The sequence below is a fragment of the Balaenoptera physalus genome (assembly GCF_965194825.1).
Source record: "Balaenoptera physalus genome assembly, chromosome: 1".
NCBI lineage: Eukaryota > Metazoa > Chordata > Mammalia > Artiodactyla > Balaenopteridae > Balaenoptera > Balaenoptera physalus.
Window position 1 is genome coordinate 181,665,877 of NC_138882.1, and position 12,164 is coordinate 181,678,040.

At 40.0% G+C, this 12,164-nt stretch overlaps 1 protein-coding gene across 7 annotated transcripts in view; it reads left to right on the forward strand.

Annotated features, from left to right (window-relative positions):
- UBR4 (ubiquitin protein ligase E3 component n-recognin 4) overlaps positions 1 to 12,164 on the forward strand; it is a 126,967-nt gene that overhangs the window by 21,434 nt on the left and 93,369 nt on the right. For all 7 annotated transcript variants that reach the window (XM_082448247.1, XM_082448248.1, XM_082448252.1 and 4 more), the window contains exons 18-25: positions 5,716 to 5,885; positions 7,155 to 7,437; positions 8,075 to 8,210; positions 9,147 to 9,226; positions 9,727 to 9,855; positions 10,925 to 11,107; positions 11,245 to 11,367; positions 11,460 to 11,689. In XM_082448247.1, coding sequence (XP_082304373.1) covers positions 5,716 to 5,885; positions 7,155 to 7,437; positions 8,075 to 8,210; positions 9,147 to 9,226; positions 9,727 to 9,855; positions 10,925 to 11,107; positions 11,245 to 11,367; positions 11,460 to 11,689 — 1,334 coding nt within the window. The remainder of the gene's footprint in view (positions 1 to 5,715; positions 5,886 to 7,154; positions 7,438 to 8,074; positions 8,211 to 9,146; positions 9,227 to 9,726; positions 9,856 to 10,924; positions 11,108 to 11,244; positions 11,368 to 11,459; positions 11,690 to 12,164) is intronic.

Genomic DNA, 12,164 nt, shown 5'->3' on the forward strand with positions numbered 1-12,164 from the left:
GACTATCCTAGTATGTCCTTCTGCCTTAATTAGGATCATTTCGAGAAAAAAAAAATGTGTCCTTTATCCCTAAGTCACTTAGTAAGCTTAAAGAAAAGGAAAAACAACAAAAACAACTCCTGATGACTATCCTAGTAGAAAAGTAAATAGACAACAGAGCGTTTTATAAAAAAAAAAAAGAATGGCCAACAAACATAGGAAATGTTCAACATCATTAGTAATCTAAGAAATATAAATTAAAACGCATGTCTTAAAGGATCAATCAAATTACAGGAGATGGATGCTCTCATATACGCTCTTACTTGCAAACCCACCACCGAAATAAAGTCTAGGATCTTGATTGTGGTTGTCTAAACCTTGTGGCTTTCTTTCCTCACTGAAGTAGTGGGTATCTGGAATCCTAAATCTTATATTCCTCATTTCATTAGTTTCATATATGTATTTGTTTTTGCATTTAAGGGATACTTTAAAATTTAAAATTATTTGACTTTTTAGCAATGACATCATGTTCTGTGTAATTTTTTTCACTTAATATTGTTTAGTACTTTATTGCCAGAATTCATCTGTACTGTTGCATATTTTGTAGTTTTTGTTTTGACTGCTATATGATATTCCATCGTGTTTGTGACTATACCAATTTATTCATCTCCCTTCTGCTCCTACTGATGGACATTTGGGTTGTGTCAGTCAGGTTTTATTGCTATTCCAGGTATTGCTATGATCTTTCTTGTACGTGTCCCCTGTATGTACCCTGTTACAAGTGAGTCTCTTGGGAATATAAGTTGGAGTAGAATTGACAGGTTGTAGAATATGTGACCTTAAGCAGATAATGCCAAACTGTTCTCTGTAGTAGCTGCACCATGTTTTACTCTCACCAGTAGTGCGTCAGGGATACGTGGATTCATATTCTCTCCCAACATTTGACGATGTCATAGTCTGATAATAACATGGTCAAAGTTAGTGGTTCTCAATCTTTAGTGTATATAAGGATTCCTGGGGAGTTTGTTAAAACTGTGGATTCTTAGGTACTGTGACCACTCATCCCTCCTGCCCCCCCCCATCATCCCCAGTAGAATTTAATTTGGTAGATCTCCAATAATTTGCCCTAAGATTGTTTTGAAAATTGTTTTGTTACTCTTAAGATTATTTCAGTGGATTCTCAGAATCAGAACACAATTCAAGGGCTTGCACTTGCCGCCAAAGGGACAAAATCCAGGAACCTGTTTCAAGAGGTTAAAATTGATTCTCACAATCCCAAGCTATTTGAGAAATTCTTAAACATTTCTTTTGTTGTTTAAAAGATAATTGTAAAACCTATTTATACTTACCTACTGTTACATGAAAAAAATTTTTTTGGCAGGAAAGGGAATATATAGAGTAGAAAAGTTGTTGACCTGTCTAAGGTGAAGAGAAGGAAATGCTTCAGTTAGTATATTGCCTGCAGTACCTTCTCAGACTATAGGGTCAGGGTGTCCTGCCAAAATTATCAGCGCCTTGCCCAGATCTGAGCAAGGAGGGAGGTTTCAAAGTTCATAGATTTGGCCTTTTCTTGTCTAAACTTGTCCAAATAATGGGGAAGAAATATTTTTCTCTAGAGAATAGGATTCTTAAGACTCCTGTAATGATATTGCCCTCTTAGCATTTAAAAATAATTACAGACCTTGTGTGGACATGCAACCTGGCTGCCCATAGCTACTGACTCTGCAGAGGAAATCCTCAGATCTCCTTTTTCAGTCCATTTCCAAACATGGAACTTTAAATTGTTCCCCCACATTTCATTGCTGTGAAGGATAGTCAGTGTAATCCATCTGCTGTTGAGTTCCCCTACCTTGGATATTGTTTCTTTGGAGTAATGTGCAAAGCTGCCTTAGCCAAGGTGCCTGACTTAGGTTGCAAGACACAGACAGTGCAATAAAATGTATTTTGCAGTAAAATGTATTTTCTTACTATTATTATTTAATATTATATTTAACATTGCATATAAAATTATAATAATACTATTACTATGGTGATCTAGGTTCATTCATAAGTATTCATTGACACTTAACTATGTGCCAGGTACTGTTATAGGGACTGAAGAAATAAAGTTGACTTGAGTTAGCACGGGATCATGAGAAAGAGGGGAGATAGGGTGTGGATAAAGGACCTATTGTAGAGATCATAGGAAATTATTTGAATGAGGTGAAGGACAAGGAAAGGAAGGAATTCAAGATATTGCCTAAATTTAAAACCCTTGAAACCCAAATGAGACTAGAAGGACGCTGTTGTCTTTAATAGAAATAGGGCGGTCAGGAAGGAGAGTTGGTTTGGGGGTAGAAGGAGTGATACTGAGTACTCAGTGGCTCATTCTTCTAGGTTTAAGTCAACTCAGAGATTGTATTTACTCATGGGTCACATTTATTTATTTTTTCAGGTTTCTTTTTAAAAAAATTTTTTTTAAATTGAAGTATAGTTGATTTACAGTGTTGTGTTAATTACTGCTGTACAGCAGAGTGATTCAGTTATACACATATATACATTCTTTTTTTTATATTCTTTTCCATTATGGTTTATCATAAGATATTGAATATAGTTCTCTGTACTATAGAGTAGGACCTTGTTGTTTACCCATTCTATATATAAAAGCTTCCATCTGCTAACCCCAGCCTCCCACTTCATCCCTCCCCCAACCTCCTCCCCCTTGGCAGCCACCACTCTGTTCTCTATGTCTGTGATTCTGTTTCTGTTTCATAGATAGGTTCATTTGTGTCATATTTTAGGTTCCACATATAAGTGATATCATATGGTATTTGGCTTTCTCTTTCTGACTTACTTCACTTAGTATGATAATCTCTAGTTGCATCCATGTTGCTGCAAATGGCATTATTTCATTCATTTTTATGGCTGAGTAGTATTCCATTGTATATGTGTAGCACAGCTTCTTTATCCATTCATCTGTCGGTGGACATTTAGGTTGCTTCCATCTCTTGGCTACTGTGAATAGTGCTGCTATGAACATAGGGGTGCATGTATCTTTTTGAATTATAGTTTTGTCTGGATATATGCCCAGGAGTAGGATTGCTGGATCATATGGTAATTCTATTTTTAGTTTTCTGGGGAAACTCCATACTGTTTTCTACAGTGGCTGCACCAACTTAAATTCTCATGGGTCACTTGTTTAGTCACATTTTCTCAGAATGATCCTTTGGGTTCTTTAGGTACATGAGGCACAATTTGCCATTTTCTCTCTGTTTATAAAAACAAACAGGTCAGTGTCAGCTCTTCAACATGACTTTTAGTCCCATATAGTAGGCTAGCCATAGAGTCATTGTGCGGTCGAGAAAACTGTATACCTGAGTGTGAGGCTCTCCTTTAAGGAAGGAGTAAGCTGAAGGCAATTAGCAGAGGCATCATCTATGTGATTATATTGTTTCCTTTGTCAGTATGTTGAATTTTATAGCCCTTTCAATCAAATGAGAAAAACAGTTTATATATTATCAGTGTTTTTAGTTTAAATAAATAGTCACCATTACTACTATTGAAAAAAATATCATTTTAAATACGATGAAATTTTGAGGTGCCAGTGGGATGAAGATGTCTAGAAAATAGTTGGAAATGTAAGTCTGAAATTTAGGAGTTAAGAAATTAAGATTGATAATACAGCTTTGGGGATTATCCATCAAGAGGCAATTGTTGAAGTGATGAGATACAATTAGATGGATTGGGGATAGCAAGAGAGATGAAGACTGAGGCTGAAACCTCAGGAATGCCAGCGTTGAGGAGGAGTGGAGGAAAGGTAGCCGGAGGGTGGCAAGGAATGGGTCAGGCCAGGGTTTTGCTGTGCTGTGGCTCAGTTTCACTACTTCAGAAGTCAGTTCTTCCTTAGAGCTAATAAGAGTTTGAGTGGTAGGGAAAAACTAGGTTCCTGAGGAATGTTAGCTCGTTTCTTAAGGTTCTGAGGCCTAAATAAACTGACCTAAAGACACAAATAACTGACATGAAACAAAAACTCCCTTAAAAGTGTAAATAACTTTATAAGAAATATACATTCATCATAATCCTTCCACGGAATTTATGATTTTAATTTTCCCATGTTTCCTTCTAGTCCCTGTCTGTATAGTGGCATAGTTTTACAGTTATTATCAGAACATTGATATATCACTTGGTTTCTGCTTTTTCAAATTTTACTATTATATATGTAATGTAATATATATAGAGTATGTTTTTATGTTTACCTTGGTCTTTACAGTTGCCACCATTATGGCTGCATGTCCCTTGATTTGATTTTTTTATTACAGTAATGCTCCAGTTAACACTTCTGATATAGCTCAGGCATGTTTTCTTTTTTTTTGAGTTGTTTTCTTGAGTCAGGAATTGAGAAGTTAGTCATTATGGCTGTGTTGAGCATAGTGATGAAGAATGTAGGTTTTAGAGATAAACCTTGCTTTGGCACTTGGTAATGTTGTGGCTTTGGTCATGTTCTTAAGCCACTCTGAGCTCTGTTTCCCATATCAGTGAAGTGGAGCACACCCCACCTGACGTTGTAGCGCTGAGCATTTAGTGTGACGGTCTCTGTACAACAGTTAGCCTATGGTAACCGCCCAGTACCTGGGAACTACTCATGATATCTGTGACTTTTTGAATGTTTTCGAGGAATAGGGTCCTCTAGGATTTTTTTTTTTTAATAAATTTATTTATTTTTTAATTTTTGGCTGCGTTGGGTCTTCCTCGCGTGCAGGCTTTCTCTGGTTGCGGTGAGCGGGGGCTACTCTTCGTTGTGGTGTGTGGGCTTCTCATTGCGGTGCCTTCTCTTGTTGCGGAGCACAGGTTCTAGTCACGCGGGCTTCAGTAGTTGTGGCTCGTGGGCTCTAGAGCGCAGGCTCAGTAGTTGTGGCACACGGGCTTAGTTGCTCCGCGGTATGTGGGATCTTCCTGGACCAGGGCTCAAACCCGTGTCCCCTGCATTGGCAGGTGGATTCTTAACCACTGTGCCACCAGGGAAGTCCCTCTCTAGGATGTTTTATAAGAATATAATTTAATTTGGCAGACTTCAAAATTTATCCTGTATCCTGAGGTAACCATGATTTGAGTTTTCTGAAGCCAAGTGAGAAAGCAGGCTTTTATCTGGTTTTCCATTGGCATCCTGCTCAGCTTGTGTGTGTATTTGGGGAGATAAGTTGCAGCTTAGGTAACTGAGCTGGAAGTAAAGCTCATTTGAGAGACATGCCACAACTGGAGGCAAAGACAACCCTGATTAATTCTAGATGCCTTGACATCTTAGAGGCAAAATTTCTCTGCTAATACTGTTAATAGAAGCTGTTGGGTTTATAAGTTGTTGGAAATCCCCCTTTGGATTGTTGTTTGTGGCATGTAAATGATTATGAAAGAAAAATGTTAGCTATTACAGTTGTTGAAAAAGTTTTCTTTCGAAGGCACAGTATCCATTGGAAACTTATGATTCTGCTGTCTCCATGCACGTCTCCTTTTTGGGGACCCCATTTCTGACACTAATTAACTATAGTTGTTAATGGGGTTAGATTAGTAATTTTTCCTTTATATTTTTCTCATGTGTTGAATGACCTTTTGCAAACTGCTTCTGAATTTGAATTTCTTTGTCTTCCTTTCTTTAAAGTATTCCTTTCAGTGTTAAAAAGTAACATTAGAGAGCATTAGTAATCTGTTGACTTCATCCCCTGCCTTTTTCCCTAATGGTCTCTTGTATGTCTTTCATGTTAGAATACACTGTTGCAGCAGCTGGGAGTGGCTCCTTTTTCTGAGGGCCCTTGGCCCTTGTACATTCATCCTCAAAGCCTGTCTGTGCTTTCACGCCTCCTGCTCATCTGGCAACATAAAGCCGGCGCTCAAGGTGACCCTGACGTCCCTGAATGCCTTAAAGTTTGGGACAGGTAAGGTAACTTAAATAGAAGCCCCACGGAGAAGGCTGCTTTTTAAAATTTGTTTGACTTATCTGTAGTTCATCTGTGGCTCTGGGATGGTACTCTGATGATAAGTTTAAAGTGGCAAGGGTGGAGGGGTGTGTTTCCGATGGGATTGGAGAGGAGTTGTGCTGTTTAAAAAACAGAAGTATATAAACTACAGTCTGGAAATAGAAATAGAATCTTCCTGTAGCACATGGGGGATTTGATTGCAATTATGAGATAGAACCTGAATCCTGAACGTAACCAATTTTATCCTGACCTGGTTTTTTTTTGAAAGTGGGAACAACAGGGAAGCCAACTCTGTCTTTGGTTATTTTGCTTTCAACATGAAACCACTTAGAGTGACTTGCAGTCTTTTTTGGACAACTTTTAAAGAATTTTTTTACTTGGGGGAAGCTCACATTAATCATCTAAATCCTCTTTAGATGGACCTATATTTGCCATTTTTGTTTACATGGTTGGGAGTCTTCAAAGCAGTTTGTTTTCCTAAACGGCTTTGTTTTCCTCTTCACCATTCTATGATCAAATAGCTCTAATGCTGGATTTGAGAAACTATAAACCCCCTTGAATGCCAGATATGCACTATATTTTTCCTGGTGGAATCTTGCAAAAAGGCCGGAAGGTGGGGGCCGGGGGGAGGTGGGGAGCGAAACCCTTATTAAAATACAAATCTCTTTCCTAATAGCCAAAGGCAGTGGAAATAGTTGGCTACATTCATTCCTTTTTTGCATAAAAGCTTTTCTCACAGATTCTCTGAATAGTATAATTTTTTTATTGCTTTTTAAGTGCATTGAGTTAATTTTGACTGTTATCATGCAGTGATTTTTAACCTGTAATATAAATTCTGAAAACGAGAATTAAACTATAGAATCAAATCATAGGGAAAAAGTAACTGAATTGCTTCTATCTGCCCGGATTTATTAATTTAAAAAAATAGCTGCCTTTTGGAGAACTTGTAATTCTTTTCAGAATTGTCAGGAACGGCAGCGTGGGGGTTACTGCCACCGTGGCCGCAGTTAATGTTGCCGAAGGGTCTTGAAAATGTGTTTGTGGCCAAATCTGGCTTTTCTGTAGCCAAGATTTAGTTTTTATCTTCTCATTACATGTAGCTTCTTGTCTTCCTTAATTCGTTATCTTAATTTAAGAAGTTGGACTCTTCCGGCATTGGACATTGTCACTCTTGGGGGATGTTCTGACTTTTCCTCACCAGACATGTTCTCCTTTCCTCTGTGGTAGGTTTTTGTCAACAATGAAGCAGAATGCCCTGCAAGGGGTGGTGCCCAGTGAGACGGAAGATTTGAATGTAGAACACCTGCAGCTGCTCCTCCTCATTTTCCACAACTTCTCTGAGAAAGGCCGGCGGGACATATTGACCCTTTTTGTGCAGATCATCCAGGAGTTGAGTGCCAACATGGATGCCCAAACGCGCTCTGTGCCTCTCATCCTGGCTCGCCTGCTTTTGATCTTTGATTATCTGCTTCATCAGTACTCCAAAGCCCCTGTGTATCTGTTTGAGCAGGTACAGATGAACACGTTCTTTTTGCTTTACAGCTGTTACTGAGAGCGTAGTTATTCTCAAGTTACCATGCTCCAAACCAGAATGACCTCACTTTAGGGTTTAGGTGTTCATTGCGGCGTGTTTGAGTAGCCTTAGGTGACCCCTGGGACTTGTGTCTTTGCACCCACAGTTTATGTTTAGCCAGAAGCGATAGATGTAGATTATTTGATTTGATGCATTTGTTAAAATTGGCTCATAGGCTCTGTTCACAGGTGTCCTTCTTTGAACTACCCCACTTTACCTGTGTCGAGCACAGTGCCGTGCGTGTCGGGCCTCAGTTATAGTATTTACTAGTGGTTGAATGATGGTCGAGCAGTAAATTTTATGGGTTAGTAAATTCCTTTGTTGCAGGGATCCAAAATGAGGATGGAAGGGCCATTTAAGAATTCAGCGTTTCTTCAAATGTTTCATTGAACACTATTCCCTTTATACTCCAGCAAAAAGATGTTTCCCAAAAGAAGTCACAGAAAAATCTAAAATTTTGTTTTGGTTTATAAGTTTCCCAAACTTTGCTGTACCAATCTAATATCAAGCCTGGAGTGAGAAGCAGAATGATGACTGTGTATCTCTCTTAATTTGAGTATTTGTGTTTTAAAAGGTGCAGCATAACCTGCTTAGTCCTCCTTTTGGGTGGGTGAATGGATCCCAAGACAGCAACGGCCGCCGGGCGACCACCCCTCTCTATCATGGGTTCAAAGAAGTAGAAGAAAACTGGTCTAAGCATTTTTCATCAGGTCAGAAAGAAGATTGTCAATAAAAAACTGACTTGCTGATTTTCATTGGAGGGGTTGAATTTGGAGCTTGGGGCATCCTTGAGGATCTTTGGTCATCGGTTTAGTCTCCTTCCTGTGGGTGGCAGATACCTACAGATTCAAAACTCTTGCGGAAACAGACTCTCACATATCCTGCATCTATTTAAAAGCGAAAAACATTGAGGCACGAGAATTAGGAATCCTCTGGCCATAGAGTGCAGTATATGTATTCCTGCCACACTGGGTGATTGAATTAGTTTTCCCTTAGGGACATGGTTCTAACCCACAGGCTAATTTCTTTGGGTCAGGGTCTTCAGACAGTGGGACCTGTGACATTCTCTCCAGTGTTTCTCATGTAGCAGTGGTCCATACTTTTCAGAAGGTGCCTCTTGTGTTCATTTTAGCATGTGTTTGCTTTCATCTGAGGATTGTTAGATGTAAAGTGTATTTGGTGGAAATGTTCATTAAGCTCTAGTATGAATTTATTATCATTGGGATCTCTTAGTAGTTAGTCCCTTTGATATTGGGGAAACAGCATTTAAGTTTAAGGCGGTCGGTCTAATGATACAATTTTGTTGATTAACTTGATGATTATAGAGCAGAAGTTAACTCCCAGAGCAGAAGTTTTCAACTGGGGATGATTGTGCTCCCCATCCCCAAAGGGGCCCTGGGGCCATGTCTGGAGACATACTTGGTTGTCACAACTGGGAGGGTGCTACTGGCAATCAATGGATAGAAGCCAGGATGGTGCTAAACATAGGACAGTTTCCCACAGCAGAGAATGATCTGGCCCAAAATGTCAATGCGTAGTGCCAAGGTTGGGAAACCCTTGTCCAAAGTGTTTTCTTTGTTTTTATGTTTCATATTTGTTAGGCTTGAGAATGAAACCATTCTTTCAGTAAGCACATTGTTTTTCAGATGCCGTCCCACAACCCAGATTCTACTGTGTCCTGTCCCCAGAAGCCTCAGAGGATGATTTGAACCGACTTGATTCTGTGGTACCAGGAATTTAAAAATCCCATTTTACATGTTGGTTAGATGGTCTCCACCAAAATCAGTCTATCAGGGGAAAGGGAATGACTTAACTTTTTGTAATGAGGGAATTTGGTCTATATTAGGATTTGAGCTTATTCTAAAAGGAAAGTGTTGTTTTGAGATTTATTCACTGGGTTCCAGTTTGGCGGTAGGGGATGTCCTTCCTGGCGGTTGACACCTCTGACACGTTATTCCTGAAGACTATATCTGTTAGCATTTTCACATGCAGCTATTTTAATGGACAAAATAGTTGCCTCATTCTAAAGCCTGCACTTGTGTGCTCACAATAATCCATAAACTGAGTAGGTCCCTAAGTGGGAATCATGCTGCAATGAGAAATTAATAACTATATTTGGAGTGAGCTATTTTCTCAATCCTGAGTTTAAGTGGTAGTGTATGGGTAGTAGGAAAAAGATATTTCAAAAAATAAGAAAAAACGATTGCCTTTCTTTCTTGATATTAGGCATGTGATGTTCTTTACTCCAAGCTTGTCAAGTATGATGAGCTCTACATTGCACTGACATCCCTACTGGCAGCTGGATCCCAGCTTGATACAGTCAGGAGAAAGGAAAACAAGAATGTAACAGCCCTGGTAAGACCGTGGAAACCTGGGCTAATTAAGAAGAGTTTGGGATATGTTTTTTTTTTTTTTTTTTAACTTTTTTTGGGTTTTGTTTGTTTGTTTGTTTATTTATTTATTTATGGCTGTGTTGGGTCCTCGTTTCTGTGCGAGGGCTTTCTCTAGTTGCGGCAAGTGGGGGCCACTCTTCATCGCGGTGCGCAGGCCTCTCACTATCGCGGCCTCTCTTGTTGCGGAGCAGAAGCTCCAGACGCGCAGGCTCAGCAATCGTGGCTCATGGGCCCAGTTGCTCCGCGGCATGTGGGATCTTCCCAGACCAGGGCTCGAACCCGTGTCCCCTGCATTGGCAGGCAGATTCTCAACCACTGCGCCACCAGGGAAGCCCTGGGATATGTTTGATGATTGGGTAGCAGTCTACCAGAAATTTCCTTCTGGCATCTAGTCAGTTTATTGGATATCTGTTTGCAAAACTGACTAGATACTTCATTATTTCTATCTAGTTTGGGTGGTTATGTTCACCTTAGAGATAATTTTTTTATCATTTTTGCATTTTTTTGTTAACATTTAGAAGAATGTGACTTTGAGAGTAAGCATCACCTAAGTTCTGTATCTCCTGCGAATGCTGGTTGTTGTATGATATTGAAAGCCTCACACTTGAGCTTTTCCTGTGGTCCTGTGAATGTGTCTCGTGCCTGTAGAGCTCATAACAGCAATTAAGGCCACAGAAAGGGCCAGCTGATTGCGGGCGTGCTGAGGAGAATGTCTTGCTCTCTTTCAGTTACTTGGTGAATTACTGGGGAGCCAAAGTTGTCTCAGAATTGCTTTCTTGGCATGTGAAATGTGCAGAATATGGAACAAGTTTTATATAGATATAAAATGTGCGTTTTACCATTTCCTGCTTTAGGTGTATTCTCTAGAAAGACCTGGTGAGCAGACTTGAGAGCCAAATCTCAGTTGAAGATTGGGACTCCACCCAGTTCTGCTTTGAAAATTGTATTTGGAACAATTCTTACTGTTAGGGAGCTGTTGAGGCAATACCAAAAGCTTCTGCCTCTGTGATTGCTCTTTTTGCTTCTTCCAGGAGGCCTGTGCCCTTCAATATTACTTCTTGATACTGTGGAGGATTCTAGGGATTTTGCCACCATCAAAGACTTACATGAACCAGCTGGCCATGAACTCGCCAGAGATGAGTGAATGTGACATCCTACACACTCTGCGGTGGTCTTCCCGCCTCCGGATCAGCTCCTATGTCAACTGGATAAAGGTACCACAGGGCTTGCTGCTATGGAGTATTCAAAGCCAACATACTCTAATTCTAGGAACTTTTAAATTTAAGGCTGATGAAAGCCTTAGACACTGTCTGTATTGATCTCCTGAACACTTTTTTCTTGCTGTAAATAGGACCACCTTATCAAACAGGGAATGAAGGCTGAACATGCTGGTTCTCTCCTAGAACTGGCATCCAGCAAGTGCAGCTCAGTGAAATATGACGTTGAAATTGTAGAGGAATACTTTGCTCGACAGGTATGGAAGTTTGGGGTCCATAATGATGGAACTTGGCTTACGCCACAGTTTTTTTTTGCTACAACTAATTAATATCTTGTGTATTTTTAAAGATCTCGTCCTTCTGTAGCATCGACTGTACCACCATCTTGCAGCTCCATGAAGTTCCCAGTCTGCAGTCCATCTACACCCTCGATGCTGCTATCTCGAAGGTCCAGGTCTCTCTGGATGAACATTTTTCTAAGATGGCTGCCGAGACCGATCCTCATAAGTCATCTGAGATCACCAAGAACCTGCTTCCAGCCACACTGCAACTCGTTGACACCTACGCGTCATTCACGAGGTGTGCCGGGCTGCCTGCCCAGAGATGTCGGAGATGGGGGAATGTAGATGCTTGGGTGGTTTACTTTCACCTTTAAATATTTTCTAGCATTTTTCTTGTAGAGTGCAAAGAAAGATAATGTAATTTTTCCAAACACTATCATTTCTGTTATTTACTGAGATGAAGCTTTTTAAATTCTATGGTATGTAGGTAGAGAAAAAATTTTCTTAATGAGTTAGAGAGTATTTTTAAAAAATATTTATTTGGTTGCGCCAGGTGTTAGTTGTGGCAGGCGGGCTCCTTAGTTGTGGCGTGCGAACTCTTAGTTGCAGCATGCTTGTGGGGTCTAGTTCCCTCACCAGGATTGAACCTGGGCCCCCTTCATTGGGAGCACAGAGTCTTTACGGCGCCACCAGGGAAATCCCCTAGAGAGTATTTTGAAACCCAGCCCTTTCTATAATAAAGATTGCATATTACACACCCTGTAGACTTGCTT